The sequence below is a fragment of the Microcebus murinus genome, chromosome 22 (genome assembly GCF_040939455.1).
Source record: "Microcebus murinus isolate Inina chromosome 22, M.murinus_Inina_mat1.0, whole genome shotgun sequence".
In the NCBI taxonomy this organism is placed as follows: Eukaryota; Metazoa; Chordata; class Mammalia; order Primates; family Cheirogaleidae; genus Microcebus; species Microcebus murinus.
The window spans coordinates 304472-322222 of NC_134125.1; the positions used below are offsets into that span (position 1 = coordinate 304472).

The 17751-nt window shown below is 56.3% G+C and overlaps 1 protein-coding gene across 4 annotated transcripts in view; it reads left to right on the plus strand.

Moving 5' to 3' along the window:
• GOLGA3 (golgin A3) overlaps nucleotides 1-17751 on the plus strand; it is a 46782-nt gene that overhangs the window by 21075 nt on the left and 7956 nt on the right. For all 4 annotated transcript variants that reach the window (XM_075996392.1, XM_075996395.1, XM_075996394.1 and 1 more), the window contains exons 8-18: nucleotides 413-615; nucleotides 1969-2106; nucleotides 4135-4296; nucleotides 4615-4983; nucleotides 7760-7837; nucleotides 8663-8926; nucleotides 10175-10269; nucleotides 12096-12315; nucleotides 14232-14375; nucleotides 15125-15322; nucleotides 16084-16200. In XM_075996392.1, the coding sequence (XP_075852507.1) occupies nucleotides 413-615; nucleotides 1969-2106; nucleotides 4135-4296; nucleotides 4615-4983; nucleotides 7760-7837; nucleotides 8663-8926; nucleotides 10175-10269; nucleotides 12096-12315; nucleotides 14232-14375; nucleotides 15125-15322; nucleotides 16084-16200 (1988 nt within the window). The remainder of the gene's footprint in view (nucleotides 1-412; nucleotides 616-1968; nucleotides 2107-4134; nucleotides 4297-4614; nucleotides 4984-7759; nucleotides 7838-8662; nucleotides 8927-10174; nucleotides 10270-12095; nucleotides 12316-14231; nucleotides 14376-15124; nucleotides 15323-16083; nucleotides 16201-17751) is intronic.

The window sequence follows — 17751 nt, forward strand, 5'->3', positions numbered from 1 at the left end:
AGTGTTAAGCGCAAGGAGGCTATGATGTGTTTTATGGAGAAGGTATGTTTCCCAGAGAAGCTTCACGTTCCTGTTGGCTGTGAGTTCAACATGAGCACATCAACATCACGTATCACGTAAGTTGTCTTTAAACAGAAACACACATGAACAAAGGTTCCCTATTGATCAGTTGATGAAAATGTGAACAGAGGCTTGGAGGACCTAACCTTACGTCTCCCGGGAGCAGTGGCTCAGTGTCTGCTGATGCGGTGTCCACATGGCTTTGTGAAATGTAATTCCTGAGAATAACCAGAATCAACTGTGTTTCTTGCTCTCTGCAGAGACAGCCCTCTGTGTGAGGGGTCCGCGCAGAGCCGTCGGCTCTCCTGCCTGTGGCCGTCAGCCTTAGCCGGCTGTCCTTGCTCCCTTGCAGTGCACGACCTGCGGCAGCAGATGACCGCCCTGCAGAGCCAGCTCCAGCAGGTGCAGCTGGAGCGCACAACACTGACCAGCAAGCTCAAGGCGTCACAGGCGGAGATCTCGTCCCTGCAGAACGTCCGGCAGTGGTATCAGCAGCAGCTCGCCCTGGCGCAGGAGGCCCGTGTCCGGCTGCAGGACGAGATGGCCCACATCCAGGTACCGCCCGGGCTCCCTTCCAGGGGAGACATGGGCACATGGCCTGGTAGGTCATGCCTCACGTCTTCATGTGGAACTGCAACTTTTCCCTAAATTAAAAAGATTTTTCACTGGTGCAGTGGCTCAGGCCTGTAATTCCAGCACTCTGGGAGGCCGAGGCAGGAGGATTGCTTGAGCTCAGGAGTTGGAGACCAGCATGAGCAATAGCAAGACTCCGTCTCTACTGAAACTAGAGTAAGATTAGCTGGACGTGGTGGCGTGCACCTGTACTCCCAGCTACTCAGGAGGCTGAGGCGAGAGAACCATGAGTTAGAGGCTGTAGTGCACTATGATTATGCCTGTGAATAACTACTGCACTCCAGACTGGGCAGCAGAGTGAGACCTCATCTCTGAAAAATGACATATAATATTTTAAAAAGGATTTTTCCTATTTTAGATTTCCCAGATACATTTTTTTAATCTGCTAACCACTAATCCCACCCACGCCATGTCCTGGACATGACCTGCCTCCGTGACCTTCTGACACGGGAGTCTCAGCTCCCGGGAGTGGTGCGTGTTGGGTGTCAGGCTGAGGGAGGGGGGCGCATGTGCTGGGTTTGGTCAGTTCAGATAAGGCTCCTCACCTTGAGGGCTCAGAGAGGCCCCTTCATTAGGAACCTCTTTTTATTTATTCATTTATTTTTTTGAGACAGAGTCTCTGTTGCCCGGGCTAGAGTGCCGTAGCGTCAGCCTACCTCACAGCAACCTCAAACTCCTGGGCTAAGGCAATCCTTCTGCCTCAGTCTCCCGAGTAGCTGGGACTACAGGCATGTGCCACCATGCCCGGCTAATTTTTTCTACTTTTTAGTAGAGACGGGGTCTCACTCTTGCTCAAGTTGGTCTCGAACCACTGAGCTCAAGCGATCCTCCCGCCTTGGCCTCCCAGAGTACTAGGATTACAGGCATGAGCCACCGGGCCTGGCCAGGAACCTATTTTTAGAGGCAGGGTCTTGCCATGCTGCCCAGGCTAGCCTCAAACTCCCAGGCTCAGGCAATCCCCTTGCCTCAGCCTCCTGAGTAGCTGGAACTCGCCATGTGCCACTGTGCCCAGCAATCGGTGGGAACTTCTCTGCAGGTCCAGCCGCACACTGCACAGTCTCGCTGTGTGTGGTGACCACTGGTGTCTGGGCTGCACATACAGCCCGGACAGCCTGCGTCTTGAGGTGGACGACACGTGGGGGGCAGCGGGGCTTGCGTGGGAGACGTCAAGAGGGGCAGCCAGTGACCCTCACCCTGGGGTCCTGGGGACAGGCTGGTCTACGTTTCTTACTTGAAGTTGAGCAACTTTGTGCCTTGTGCCTTTTTTCTTTGCAGGTTGGACAGATGACCCAGGCAGGTCTCCTGGAGCACCTGAAACTCGAGAACGTGTCCCTGTCCCACCAGCTGACAGAGACGCAGCACAGGTCCATCAAGGAGAAGGAGCGCATAGCTGTCCAGCTCCAGAGCATCGAGGTGGGGCCCAGTGGCTGGTTTTTACCGGGTTTTGGGTCATGCTGGTGAGAGTAAAACACGTACACATATACATAGATACGGAATGTCTCTTCTTATACACGTATGCACACACACATGTACTTTAATACTTTCGAACAGCTTGCAGTGATAGCTGTGTGAGATTTGGGGGATCCATCCCTCATCTCTTACCTGTGAATGGGTCACACTTTGTTTGTTTTTTGTTTGTTTATTTGTTTTCTGAGACAGAGTCTCACTCTGTTGCCCCAGCTAGAGTGCCGTGGTGTCAGCCTAGCTCACAGCAACCTCAAACTCCTAGGCTCAAGGGATCCTTCTGCCTCAGCCTCCCCAGAAGCTGGGACTACAGGCATGCACCACCATGCCCGGCTAATTTTTTTTTCTATATATTTTTAGTTATCCAGCTAATTTCTTTCTATTTTCAGTAGAGACGGGATCTCATTCTTGCTCAGGCTGGTCTCGAACTCCTGAGCTCAAACAATCCACCTTCCTCGGCCTCTCAAAGTAGTAGGATTATAAGTGTGAGCCACCACGCCTGGCCCACACTTTGGAGCTGTTCTCCCCTAAGCCCTGCCCTGGGCCTGGCCACCTGGTCATTGCTGGCGGGGGACAGTACTGGGTGCCTGGTGGGTGGGGCGGAAAGGGCTTAGCACATCTAGGCGACTGACCGCGTCTCAGAGCCCAGTGGTGGTGAGTGTGTTCTCAGCCTGCTTTGTGTTCAGTCCTCCGGCCACCGCGTGGGGTTGCTGTGGTTCTGCCATCTGCCCGTTGAGAGCCTCCCCGGAGGATGGGAGATACACAGCTCTGGCTGGGTCTAGGTAGCTGTTCTCTTTTTAGCTGTGAGGCCCTGGGCGATTTCTTAACCTCGCTGAGCCTTGTTTCCTTCTTTATAAAGTGGGGAATAATAATACCTTCTTTTTTTGAGACAGAGTCTCACTTTGCTGCCCAGGCTAGAGTGAGTGCCGTGGCATCAGCCTAGCTCACAGCAACCTCAAACTCCTGGGCTCAGGCAATCCTCCTGTCTCAGCCTCCCAAGTAGCTGGGACTACAGGCATGCGCCACCATGCCCGGCTAATTTTTTTTTTTGTATATATATTTTTAGTTGCCCAATTAATTTCTTTCTACTTTTAGTAGAGACGGGGTCTTGGTCAGGCTGGTTTTGAACTCCTGACCTCCAGCAATCCGCCCGCCTGGGCCTCCCAGAGTGCTAAGATTACAGGCGTGAGCCACCGCGCCCGGCCAATAATACCTTCTTAATAGTCTTGTTGGAAAAAGTAATAAGAAAAAACAATGTGAAACCTCTCTGCAGGTGTGAGGTGGCCTTTTGTGCCTGGCTGTCTTTGCTGCTCTCAGGCACGTGGAAGGTCAGCTTTCCTCGACCACTGGGCTTCTTGTCTCTCGGGCCTCCTCCCTGGGGAAGATTCCGGGGGCTCATTGATGGGGATGATGGATGGCAGTCATGTCCTGCCAACTGTAATGCTTCAAGGGCTCGGGGGGAAAAGAGCCAAAAAAGTTTTAAGCTATTAGTTTTAGGTTACAAACTAAAAAATGAATGTTTTTTTCCCTAAGAAGTGTAAGGAATGCTGAATTTGCTCCGTGGTCCCCTGGTGTCGCGTTTGTTTACCAGGTGGTATCAGGTGAGACTCTTATGAAAGAGAAAGTTCCATGTCTCACCCCAGAAGAAGGGACCTGCCACCCACCTGTCTTCATGGGAGAAACGGCCAGGGAGGCTTCCTGCCCCCAGCTGATCCCAGTTCTTGAGACTGGGTGGTTCACCTGCTTCTCTCCTGGGCCAGGCCTGTGGGTCGGCAGAGAGGAGGACTGGGCTGGGCTGGCCGGGAGAGGAGCCTGGTCACAGGGTCCACCCGGCCCCTCAAGCTGCAGGCTGTGGTGACGGGCATAGGAGGCCCTCTGCCAGGGCAGCAGGTTTGCCTATGAAGCGGGAGGTCTGCAGTCTGCTGTCGGGACCCGATTTGCCTGCTTTTTTGAAAACACCTTGTTTCCTGGGCGCAGGCTGACATGCTGGATCAGGAGGCGGCCTTTGTGCAGATCCAGGAGGCGAAGACGATGGTGGAGGAGGACCTGCAGAGGCGGCTGGAGGAGTTTGAAGACGAGAGGCAGCGGCTACAGACGGTGGCGGCCTCAGCGGTGTCCCTGGAGCAACAGCTAGAGCAGGCGAGTACCTGCTGCCACTTCAGTGCCGGCACCATGGGGCTGCACACAGGTAGCCGTGTGGCCCACTCGTGTCATCCGCCTCCGTGCAGGCCCAGGTGGGTCGTCTTCGGACCCGAGGGAGGGTCACGTCAGCAGACTCTGCTGCTACAGACCTGGCCGTGTGCTTGCTTCTGTTGGTGTCCTTCCACGTCAGGATTTTGCATAAAAAGTCCCTCCAAAGTATCCATCAGAATTAGTTAAAACCTGAACAGGGAGAAAGCATGAATTCTCGGGGTAGGGTGGAGAGCAGCCGTGTTGAACTTACTGTCTTTTGCTCAGGTTAGGTTGGCTTTGCAGCAGCGAGACCAGCAGCTGGAGGCTCTGCAGCAGGAGCACCTGGACCTGATGAAGCAGCTCACCTCGGCACAGGAGACGCTGCAGGCCCGGGAGCAGGCCCTGGGCGACCTGCAGACGCACTACGACGAGCTGCAGGCCCGGCTGGGGGAGCTGGAAGGGGAGGCGGCCTCGAGAGAGGATGAGGTCCGCTTCCTGCAGAACGAGAAGATCGTCTTGGAGGTGGCGCTGCAGGCGGCCAAGAGTAGCGAGGAGGAATTCGACAGAGGAGCAAAACGCCTAGAAGAAGGTGCCGAGGAAACGTCTGGAATTTTAGAGCAGTTGAGGGAAGACCTGGCCATCAAGTCCCGCCAGGTAATGTAGTCTGCCGTCGTTCTGTCAGGAATCAAGGTCACGTCCACAAGAGCGAGTGCCGACGCGTGGTCCTTTCTGTGGACGTGCTGCTTTGTAACATGGGTGACCACTAGGGAGGGGCGCGGAGCTCCGCTGGGGACGGGGTGACACCAGCATCTGTGCTTCTAGGCCCTGCCCTAGCTGCTTCTGGCCCTGCCCTAGTGGAGAAGTCCAGACCTGGGGAGCTGAATTTCATGCGCAGCTTTTGAGTATTCTCCCAGGAAGCACCGGTTTCTGTGCACTGGTGACGCGGAGCTAAGAGTCAGGAGCAGCTGTGGGAAACCTGGCTGTCCCTTCCCTGTGCCTGCGTGTGGCCCCACTGGCTCCCGGGCAGGGCAGCTGCAGTGTGAGGTGGTGCGTGGGGCGGGCAGGGTCCTGGAGCGTGTGGGCGTCCTCTGCAGGCACGTCATGCTGGAGAAGAGCTGACATGTGACGTGGCCTTGATGTAGGTAAACATGCTTAAACACGTAGACAGCATGGAAACTCCAGAGGACGTGGAGGGAGTAGAGTTCGTGTCGAGGAATGATCTTGTGTTTGAATCCCACTCTAAAGTGAAGCAGCCCAGAGAGAGAGTGCGACGCCGTGTGTTCTCGCAGTGGGAGCTGAATCCTATACACAAGGTCGCGAGTGTGGGGTGATGGACTCGGGGGCTCGCAGGGGTGGGGGGTCTGGGGCGAATGGACACTGAGAGCCCAGACCTCACCACCGTGCCCTGCGTCCACGGAACAAAACTACACTGCCCCCTAAGTCTGTAAACCTCAAAATAACTTTAAAAATAAATGACTCCCACTCTGTGAGTACCAAGGGCAAGAGGAAGTCACTGGGGAAAGTAAAACAGGAGGAGGCTGCCTGTCCCGACGGCGCTGAGTTTGCTCTGGGCTCCCTGCGCTGAGACGCGTCACAGTCACAGTGCTGGGGAGTCAATTTAGAGCAGTTGTCAGAATGCTGTCACTGAATTTGAATTTTATTTTACTGTTTGCTTGGTGAGAGGAACGTCAGCTGACATTTGGAAAACTCCAGAAGAGGCTTTTGGTGGTACCAGACTTTATTTATCATACTGAAATTCCACCTGCATCGTTACTGACAAAGGCGCTGGCAGTTACCTAATCCGAGTTCACCCTGGATGGAGATTGTTTGCCCCAGAACAGGTGGAGGTGGTGGTAGTGGTGGTGTTCCCATCTCGCCAGGCAGCTGCCTCTCTTCCTCTGATGGCCGTTTTCTTGACGTGGGAGCCAGAGCCAGCCTACCTGGGAACCAGACTGGCCCTGGCCCCAGCCTGCCTAGGTGCTGGCTGCTCACCAGCCTCGCTGGCTGGGCTGCGCCAGGCGTCTGGAAGCAGCACTGTCCACGTGGGGCTGGACGTTCGTCTGACCATGGCGCCCCTTTGCCTGGTGCCAAGCCTCTGCCCCAGCTGGAGCTGCTGTGGGATCAGGGGCAGGCGATGGGGACCTGTGGGAGGGGACGCATGACAGATGCAAAACAAAGCTGCGCTTTGATCCTTCTCAGGAGGGTTCCTGAAGGAGCCGCTCTCCAGAGCATAGCTCTGGGAAAACGGCTCATTTCCTGATCATGCCCACGTGATAACTAGGATTTGCGTGGAGTGTGTTCCTGTCAGAGGAGGAAAACTTTGGCCACGCAGAAGCTCTTGCCCATTTCTAGAGACCGTGACTCCAATTGCGAGCACTGAAAGCTGCATGTAAACGTGATCTCACAGGGCCACCTCGGGTGACACGGCATGTGGTGGCACCTCTGTCACACGGTGTGGACCAGTGCTTTCCGCATTCAGGGCCTGGTGTGTTTGTCACCTGTCACACGGTGTGGACCAGTGCTTTCCACGCCTGGGGCCTGGTGTGTTTGTCACCTGTCACACGGTGTAGACCAGTGCTTTCCGCATTCAGGGCCTGGTGTGTTTGTCACCTGTCACACGGTGTGGACCAGTGCTTTCCACGCCTGGGGCCTGGTGTGTTTGTCACCTGTCACACGGTGTAGACCAGTGCTTTCCACGCCCAGGGCCTGGTGTGTTTGTCACCTGGTTGCTTTTATTTTTCTTAATTCGAGACAGGGCCCTCACTCTGTTGCCCAGGCTGGAGTGCAGAGGTGCATATTCACAGCTCACAGCAGCCTCCAACTCCTGGGCTCGAGCCATCCTCTCACCTCAGCCTCCCGAGTAGCTGGGACTACAGGCACCACCACGCCTGGCTTCACCCGCCTTCTTAAGCATTTTTGCTGAGGCAGAGTAGCATTTCCCAGATGTCATGTGTCCCTGAACCCTCTGGGGTTTCCATGTCTGACTCAGACACAGTCCGTCTGGGTAGGGCCGGGGGCTCTGCATCTCGCACAGCACCCAGTGAGCACAGACAGCTTGGCCTCAAAGCCTGGGGGTGGCTAGGTCAGCCTGGGGACCCAGCTCACCACCGAGCTTTGTAAGTTTGTATTGAAACACAGTAAATCAAGTTTATTTACTTACCGTCTATGGCTTTTGTGCTCCAAGAGTGGTGCTGAGGAGCTGCCGCACCGTGGCCTGTGAACTGAATGTGTCATCACCTGGCGGTTCCCAGGAAAGGCTTTGCCACCTCCCGTGCCGAGCGTCCCCTGTCTCAGCCCTGCCCCACTTCTTTCCCCACTTCCTTCCCCCTCCATCCTGCTTTCCATGGTGAGAGGGATCCCAGCTCTCTCGGGTTGCAAATGCGCCCCCTCCCGGGCCCTCGTGTGATGTCCATGCACTTGTGTCCCACAGGTGGAGCACCTGCAGCAGGAGACCGCCACGCTGAAAAAGCAGACGCAGAAAGTAAAGGAGCAGTTCATTCAGCAGAAGGTAAAAACGTGTCGTTGGTTTCTTTGTGTAAAACAATTGCACGAGCAAAGTCCTGGCGGTTTGATCGCCTCAGTAGGATGGAACTGACTGAGGCGTTGGTGTCGGACTCCTCAATCTTTTCAGAGGCACTTCACTCATTCCAGATGTCCTCCCTGCCTGGTTTTATTGTGCTTCCACGCAGGGTGGGCGTCTGACCCATAGGTCGCAAGTGGCAGCTGTCACCGCCACGCCTGTCGGGGAACCCTGTTGTCGCCCCTCCAGAGAATTGTGTATGTTTTGCACTATTGTCACTACACAGGTTGTGTTTGCTGTTTAAAATGTCTTTGAAAAATTTACACCATGTTCCAGGATCGAAACAAATCCTGGTGTCACCAGGAGTGTAAATCTTGTCAGGGAGGCTCGTGCCTCTGGCTGGAGGAATGATTCTGATCCACACTTCTTTGCAAAGCAGCAGTCAGGGCCTTGTGGGATCAGAGAGAGGAAACCCCAAAGCAGTGTTGTGAGTGGTGTTCTGTTTTATTGCTGGGGTGCAAGCGAGGGGATGACTGGTCGGAAGCCAAGCAGTGTGGCCAAAGGGCAAAGGAGCTGCCAGACTGTTCAGGACAGAGATGTCTAGGAGGCCAGGGGCCTGCTCCCAGCCTCACACAGACTCGGTGCAAGCACGGCAGTGTCGCTTGGTGGATAACACAGGTGTATCTGAGGGAGTGGCAAAGTATGTTATCTTTAGGTCAAAAAAGTTGTGCCCTGGATATGTGGTGAACACTGTCTGCAGCAGCCTGGCCCTGGGAAGCCCCTCTGAGTGCCTGGGGCCCTGTCTCGCGGCAGGTGATGGTGGAGGCCTACCGGCGGGACGCCGCCTCCAGAGACCGGCTGGTCAGCGAGCTCAAAACCGCGAAGAAGGGGCTGGACACAGAGGTGAAGGGGCTGAGGCAGGAGCTGATGAAGCTGCAGGGGGAGAAGAGGGCCACGGAGGCGGAGCACTCGCGCCTGCAGAAGGAGGTGTCCGAGGTCCACCGGCAGATGGCGGATCTCGAAGGGCATCTCCAGTCCGTGCGGAAGGAGCGGGACGAGATGGAGACGCAGTTGCAGGTCTGTGTGACGTGTGTGGGTGGGGTGGGGCACGTCAGGGAGAGGCCCCCTTGGAGCCAGCGTCCTGGTGGGACAGACGGGGAGTGTCTGCAGAGCCCCCGCCAGGGTGCACTGAGCCCCCTGTGGCTGGAGTGTGGAGCTGGGATGCGGGTGCGCACCGGGGCTGGGTGTGCAAAGGCCCGCAAAGGCCTGCCCTGCCTCGGTGGGCAGCCGGGAGGTGAGAGGTGTGGGGATGGGGCGGAGGCCACAGTCAGGTCTGTGTCCAGATGTCCAGGATGTCCAGGCATCTCTTCCTGAGGTGAGACGTCAGGGGAGAGCCCTGGATTCAGGGCAGGGGTGGGCAAGATGTGAGACCATGCACACAAGAGGACCAGGCTGAGGCCACCCGGGCCGGCTGGCTGAGGCATCGCACCCTGGGAGGAGCCCTGCTGTGGCCTGCAAGTAGACAGCGCTGAGTGGGGGCGGGGGCCAGGGGCTTGGAGGGGGATGCCATCAGTGCCGGACAGCAAGGGGGGAGGGGGGGCCTGGCGGAGTCCGGGGGTGATGAGGCAGGCCCTGGCGTGGGCGAGCACATCCACACCCGCCACCCCGCAGTTGCCTGTTGCTGCGGCTGAGCTGGTCTGGGAGACTCTGCCACACAGGAGGGGAGCAGAGGCGGCGAGGTTGGGGGTTTCTAGGGCTCCAGGAGGCCCACAGGGCGGAGGCTTCCTGTCGCCCGCTGCCTCCCTGTTGTGCCTCAGTGCTCTGCACACGGCATCTGGAAACACTTTTTTATTTTTTTGAGACAGAGTCTCACTCTATTGCCCCAGGTTAGAGTGCAGTGGCGTCATCACAGCTCACAGCAGCTCCCAGCTCCTGGGCTCAAACCATCCTCCTGCCTCAGCCTCCTGAGTAGCTGGGGCTACAGGCATATGCCACCATGCCCGGCTCATATTTTCTATTTTTAGTAGAGACTGGGTCTCACTCTTGCTTAGGCTGGTCTCAAACTCCTGAGCTGAAGCTATCCTCCTGCCTCAGTCCCCCAGAGTGCTGGGATTACAGGTGTGAGCCACCGCACCCAGCCTTGAAAGACTTTTGACCTCTGTGGAGTATCGTTTCTGAAGAGACAAATGTCCCTGTCAGGGTTTTCTTCAAGGCCTGGGTCCTTGAGGGCGGCCCTCAACGGCACCATGGGCCCTGAGGGGTCAGGCGAGGGTGGGCGGCTCTGTGCCTTGTACTGCATTTCTCACGCTGTCTTCCCTCCTGTAGTCTTTGCAGTTCGAGGAGGGGCAGGTGGCCACCCTTACGGAGGCCAACGAGGTGCTCAAGAAACAAATCGAGGAGCTGCAGCAAGAAGCCAGGAAGTAAGTCTGCACCTGCCTGGGATAGTGGCATGAGCCCCCACCATGGGCGTGCATGGGCGGGCCTGGACACCCTTGCTGAGAAGCAGCTTGGGGCCCACGTAAAGGCGGCCTGGAGTGTTATGTTCTACATTTAAAGTTCCAGCTAGGCATGGTGATGTGCACCTATAGTCCCGGCTACTCGGGAGGCTGAAGCAGGAGGATGGCTTGAGCCCAGGAGTTGGAGGCTGCAGTGAGCTATGACTGCACCACTGCACTCCAGTCCAGGTGACAGAGCGAGACCCAGTCTCTTAATTAGAAAAAAAAAAAAAAAAAGGAAAGTTCCATTGTGATTTGGCAGTTGCCCATTCTATAAAATAATCCCAGATTATTGACTCGCTAAAGCATCCTGTAACCAAAGCTCCCCTTTTGTTTCTATCCATTTGACTTTTTGTGCCACACACTTGTGGCAGCCCCCTCCCCAAACCCACCCCCTCAGCAGGGACTACACTTATTCATCCTCATACCCTTTATAGTCACACAAATGTGAACACACAGACCTAACCCGCATATACCTACATACATGTATGTGCATGTACATATGTGTGTAGGCACCTGTGTACGTGTATGTGCACGTACATGTGTGTGCAGACAGCTTTTGGGGGCCTTTTTACCCCGACGGCATATCCTCTGCTGGTTTGCTTTGATTGGCTGGTGATTTACTCGTAGCTCTGACTGTTGGATTTCATGCCGATATTCAGGAACATTGGAAGCATCTCTGTTTGGGGGAGCAGACTGTGTCTCTGCCCTCACAACATCATTTTCGAATTGCCCCGAGAGGAGGGCAGGTCTGCGGGGGGTGGTGGGAATGGCTGAAAGTCACGCGTGCGTGCCGTCTGCCTGCCTCTGTGGGGACGCCCGGCGTGGCCTCTCCCCCTCCCTCCACAGCCACAGCAGGACAGGCACACGCTTGCCTGACGCGCCGCCTCCGAGGCGCAGCGGGTGCCGGGGCAGGTGCGGGGGCGGGGGCGGGGGCTGAGGCGGCCCCTCCAGAGCCTGGGTCTGAGCCCCGTGCCCACCTGGGGACGCACTCCTGACCCACGTCCAGAGCCTGGGTCTGAGCCCCGTGCCCACCTGGGGACGCACTCCTGACCCACGTCCAGAGCCTGGGTCTGAGCCCCGTGCCCACCTGGGGACGCACTCCTGACCCACGTCCAGAGCCTGGGTCTGAGCCCCGTGCCCACCTGGGGACGCACTCCTGACCCACGTCCAGAGCCTGGGTCTGAGCCCCGTGCCCACCTGGGGACGCACTCCTGACCCACGTCCAGAGCCTGGGTCTGAGCCCCGTGCCCACCTGGGGACGCACTCCTGACCCACGTCCAGAGCCTGGGTCTGAGCCCCGTGCCCACCTGGGGACGCACTCCTGACCCACGTCCAGAGCCTGGGTCTGAGCCCCGTGCCCACCTGGGGACGCACTCCTGACCCACGTCCAGAGCCTGGGTCTGAGCCCCGTGCCCACCTGGGGACGCACTCCTGACCCACGTCCAGAGCCTGGGTCTGAGCCCCGTGCCCACCTGGGGACGCACTCCTGACCCACGTCCAGAGCCTGGGTCTGAGCCCCGTGCCCACCTGGGGACGCACTCCTGACCCACGTCCAGAGCCTGGGTCTGAGCCCCGTGCCCACCTGGGGACGCACTCCTGACCCACGTCCAGAGCCTGGGTCTGAGCCCCGTGCCCACCTGGGGACGCACTCCGGACGCACGTCACTGTCACTGGATGTTGTACACCAGGACGCTGGCCGAGCAGCAGAGGTAATCGAGCTTCCTTTGTTGTCCTTGGTGACACCCCAGGGCCATCTCAGAGCAGCAGCAGAAGATGAGGCAGCTGGGCTCGGACCTGACCAGCGCCGAGAAGGAGATGAAGACCAAGCACAAGGCCTACGAGAGCGCCGTGAGCATCCTCAGCCGCCGCCTGCGTGAGGCCCTCGCCGCCAAGGAGGCCGCGGACGCGGAGCTGAGCCAGCTCAGAGCCCAGAGCAGCGCCAGCGGCGCCAGCGACCTTGCTCTACATGTAGGTAAACACCACGCCGTCCCCGCCAGAGCGGTGAGGTCTCTGTAGGGAAAGGCAGTCTCATAAACGTTTTCCCCTCCAAGACCCATACGAGGGTTTAGACAAAAGGTAGCATTTCTTTAAAATACTGCTCAGTATCCGTGTGTGCCAGGGTCCTGTAATGATTGCGTGTATCATCTCGTGCAATCCTCACGAACCCCATGCAGTCTGTGGAGGTCACTGTATTTTCATCGAGGACCTCCATGGCTTAGAGAAATCGGCCACTCGCTGAGAGGCAGAGACAGACGCACGCTTGGGCCACCTGCCCTCCGGCTTTCTGCGCACCTCACGTCTCAGGAGTTGACGTGCCCAGAGGGAGAGCAGCGAGCAGGCGCCCACTGGGGCTGGAGTGGGTGCGGGGCGGGGTCGGTGCTTAGAGTCCAGGACGCTGGGAGCATCAGCACCTGCAGTGGCCCAGACAGAGGGTGCCTGCGGCAGGGGCGCCGTGCAGGCTGTGACAGCCGGGGGGCCTGGATGGTGCCGCCTCTGTTTTCTTTCAGTTTTGCTAGTAGGTGTGAAATTCTGCCCGAGTGAATTTGTTTGGATTTTATTTATGATGTGTCATTACACTGACATCTGAGTGGTTTTTTTTTTTTTTTTTTTTTTTAATTGAGACAGGGTCTTGCTCTGTTGCCTGGGCTAGAGTGCAGTGGCATCATCACAGCTCACTGCAGCCTCCAACTCCTGGGCTCAAGTGATCCTCCTGCCTTGGCCTCCCAGAGTGCTAGGATTACAGGCATAAGCCACCGTGCCCAGCCCACAGTGTTTCTTTTCTTTCTTTCTTTTATTTGTTTTTTACTGACCCAGATCCAAACCTGCAGAGGGGTCAGCCCGCAACCCCACAGTGTTTCTTATGTGCAGTTTATTCCTGTCTCCTATCCACTCATGAATTTAGTAGGAAGCGATTATATCATAACCTGGGGTTCTCCCTCTCCTGGTTACTTTATAAAACATAGGGGGTATTTAGTCAATTGCCATTTTCGTTTATACTTGAAAGTGTGTCTCAGCTGTTGTTTTGCCCTTGGTCAGTGCCCTTGGTCAGGGGGTCGGGCAGAGTCTCCGTGGGCCGGCAGCAACTAAGGGACAGCAAGGCCGGGAGCTCAAGTCTGGGCTCCGTCTGGGCCTCACCACTCATGAGGCGGTGACTCCTGGCAGATGGCTCAGTTAGGGTCCTCAGTAAGATGAGGACAAGATGAGGTAGATAATAGAACCTTCTTCTTAGATGGTTGAGTTAGGGGCACCTGGAGAGTAGTTGGAATGGGGCCTGCACCACTGAGGCCGCAGGTGTGTGTGTGAGCGCGCGCATGGGGTGTAAGAATGTGTATGTGCGTGTAGTGCAAGTGTGTGACTACATGTATGAGTATGTGTGTTTGCATGTGCTATGTGTGAGCATGTGCATGGGTTGTATGTATGTGCTTGTATGTAGTTCCTATGTGTATATGCATGGGGATGTGTGTGAGCATGAGTGTGGAGTGTGAGTGCATGTGCGTGTGTGAGCACATGTGCACGTGTGTGAACGCACACGTATGTATGTGTGGTGTTTATTATATTGTGCCAGGTGCTGCTTATGTGCCCTGAGTGGCAGCGTGTAGCCTTTATCTACAGGTCAGATTTTTTTCTGTATATTTAAAGCGTTTTGCTGGAAAGATTATTGAGTTTGTCCTGACGGCACTTTGTGTGTCATTAGCGTGTGCATGGTGTGTTGGTTAATCCAAGTCCTGTAAAGGAAGTGCAGTGTTGTGAGAATGTGTCATACTGGTGCTGGCGCAGCAGCACCAGGTGTGTGTGGCCGCAGCTTCGCACCTGCAGCACCGTGGAAGGCTGGGGGACGAGGGCCTGTCCCGGTGGCCAGACGCACTCGCCTGTCTCCCCGCCAGGAGAGGATCCGGGCCCTGGAGGTGGAGCTGCAGGCTGTCGGCCGCAGCAAGGAGCTGCTGGAGAGCGAGCTGCAGGAGGTCATCGCCACCACCGGCCAGGAGCTGGAGGAGTCTCGGGAGAAGGTGCTGGAGCTGGAGGATGAGGTGAGGCCCAACGCCTGTTGTCGCCATAGCAATCAGATGGTCCCTGGGCTCCGAGGCAGGCCCCCATGAGCGTGGGCCCTACAGAGCAGGAGAACCTCGCTGTGCGGCCAGCACTACTGCCTGGTGCTGCCGTCACCTTCCGTGGTGGAGCGGGTTGTGATCCAGCCCTCCGGCGAGGACAGCTGTAGTCACAGCCTCTGCAGTGGAGGGGTCACTGGAATTCGTAGGGGAACCTTTTTCTCAGAATGCTTTGGTTGCAGATAAGAAATCCAGCTCAAATCTTGAAAGAACTTCTCAAAACTCTTAGGTTCAGAGACAGTTCTTGCTTTGGGCTCTGCTGGCAGTAGCTCAGCACTGTCACCCAGAGCCCTTGCCGAGCCCTTACTACCAGCCCCTGGCTCGCCCTTCCAGCAGAGTCCCCGGGGCCTCTTAGTCACCCGGGGCTGCGTATGTCATTCACTCATCTCTGTCCTGGCCTCGGCACCGCGTCCACCCCGCTGTGTGGCTTGACCAGGGCCAGGGTTGGCCCCTGGACGGCCTTCCTCAGAAGCACACAGGCCCAGGAGTGGGCAGGGTTGCTGGCCGTGGAGAGGCAGGAGGGGGTGAGGAAAGCCACCCCCCACGGCCACACGGCCCAGGTCATGAAGTGGGGCGGTTTGCTGCTTGCGGTTGCATGCTAGTACTAGCTCTGTTCACGTGTTCCCGGGGTTTGTGGCAGCCCCATGTTCACGTCTGCGCCGGTGTTTCAGCTCCAGGAATCGAGAGGCTTCAGGAGGAGGATCAAGTTCCTGGAGGAGTCGAACAAGAAGTTGGCTCTGGAACTGGAGCACGAGAAGGGGAAGCTCATGGGCCTGGGGCAGTCCAACGCGGCTCTGCGGGAGCACAACAGCGTCCTGGAGCGAGCGCTGGCCAAGAGGGAGGCAGACCTGGTCCAGTTCAATCTCCAGGTACTCAGACCCGTCACCAGAAGCAGACAGCGCTGGGTGGGCCTGGCAGCACTCCGGATGTCCAGATCAGTTCCTCCCACCCACCCTTGAGGAAAATACAGCCTCCCACCCTAGAGATTCGGAGACAGAGGCCTGAGTCCCAGCTGTGAGGCGCAGACCCAGAGCACCTGCCTGTGCGTTGATGGTGCCGAGTCCATCCTGGCTTTGGGTGTAGGTGGGATGACTTCCCCTTCCAGGCAGTGACATCGTCTGTAGGGGACGTTTACCTGAAGGCCTCAAACTGATTTCAAACCCCAGCCGGGGTCCCGCTGTGCTCCTGCAGCCTTTCTGCTGGGGGAGATCTCCACACTGGCAGCCCGAGGCCAGGTGGAGCCCCAGCCTTGGGTTAACCTGTCCTGAGACAGTCTTCCCTGCTCCCCACTCGCTTCGTTTCGAACCTGACTGCCTCACCCCCCGCGTTGCCGGCCTCGCCGCAGAGGCATCAAGTCTGAACCCGGGTCTCTGGGTTCCCAGCCAGATTCGGGAAGGTGACCCTGTGACTGTGCCACAGCCACGGGTTGCTGGTTTGGGAACGGTGTTCTTTAGAGACGGAATTTCCTCTTCTCCAACTTGTTTCCTCCTCTGCTGTGAGCTGACTGGTCCCCATCCTGCTGCACCTCCCGCCCGGCACCGGCTGCTGCGGCCCCGCACTCTGCCCTGGTTTCTTCAGGGGTTTGGAATTTGACGTCTCTTCTTATTTATGTTTCTGCGGTGCCTCCTAGGTCCAGGCGGTCTTGGAGCGCAAAGAGAAGGAGGATCGCCAGATGAGGCAGCTCGTGCAGGTGCTGCAGGCCTCGCTGGAGAAGGAGAAGGGGAAGGTCAGCAGCCTCATGGAGCAGGTGTGTGCCACCTTCCCGCCTTTTGCTTTTTGTTAAAGATGCTGCCTCACAGGGCCTTGTGGAAGGCGTTTCAGTGCCTGAAAACTTACGCGGGCACCCCTCACGCTGGAGCTCCCCTTCCAGAAAGTTAGAGAGGGAGGTATCACTGCCATCGTCGTGAAGGTGGGTCGCAGAGCTCCCGGGCTGGTCCGTGGAAGGAGCTGAAATGAGATGCAGCCGTGAGGCCTGGGCTGGACACATAGCATGTTCACGTGCCTATTCATGTGTTGCCAGGAGAAGGCATCTGGTACGTAGTGCTTCCTCAGGAGAGCAAACTTCAGAATACTGTGTGATCCCATCTGTGTTAAACAAGCCAACGAGGAAGGCGGTTGTGTTACCCTCTCCTGTGTCGGGGCCGTCTTTCATGGCTGGCTCCTTTCCACGCTTCAGGTGTTCACTGTGGTGTCAGGTCAGCCGTCAGACCCGCGCTGACCGCCAGGGTCTCCACACCAGGGCCCTGCCCCCAGACCTTCCTCTTCCTCTGCTAGTGTGGGGCTCCCTGGTACATGCCAGTGCCCGGCACGGAGCAGGTGCTAAGAACACATCTGCCGTGAGTGTGCATGTACGGCGTGTGTGCCGGCATGGGGTGCAGTGTGTGTGTGCACGTGTGTGTTTGAGGCTCATGTATGCGTGGAAAATTTCTCGGAGGAGCACAAGGAATAGCTGTGATTGTCTCTGGAGAAGGGTAGGAAAGGACACGTGGCTTTTCCTTTCAAGTCTGTTTGAATTACTTTGCGACTTATAATTACTTTCCCAGTTCAGAATTTTCAGCCTAAGAATAAAGCTGCTTTAGTCCCTATGACCTGGCTTTTGCCATATCCTTTAAAAACTTACCTATGATAACGTAATGGAGATAAAAAAAAAAAAGAAGAAGAAGAAAGTTCTTGATTTCTTGGGTGAGACAGCATAACTTCTTTTAAAATACAATTAGTTTTAAGATATGGTAAGAAGATTTTATTTTTTTAGAGACAGGGTTTTGCTCTGTTGCTAAGGCTAGAGTGCATTAGCGCAATCATAGCTCACTGTAGCCTTGAACTCCTGGGCTTAAGCGATCCTCCCACCTTGGCCTTCCAAAGTGTTGGGATTATAGGTGTGAGCCACCACGCCTGGCCTTCAACTTTTTAAATAAAATACTGGCTAGTGCTTTAGACAAGAAAACTAAACTATTGGAAAATAAACTTTTGGTTTTTGTTATACTCTGAGAATTTGCTTGTTTTCTTGGAAGCCTTGAGAGAATCCATTGTTAACTGTGAAAAGCAGAAAAATTCTAGAAAGGAGGTCTGTTCCATCATGAATGGTAAGAATCAATAGCGTTATCACAGCCAGGTAGTAGGGTGGAAACGCAGCGTCCTCTGAGAGGGCCTGAGCTATGGGTACGTTGAACTGGAAACACGCAGATACACTTGAAGGAGACCACGCAAACTGCTTACCAGGGGTTCTCAAACTTTAAACAGGGGCCAGTTCACTGTCCCTCAGACTGTTGGGCCATTGGAGAGAGCGGTGCACATGCCA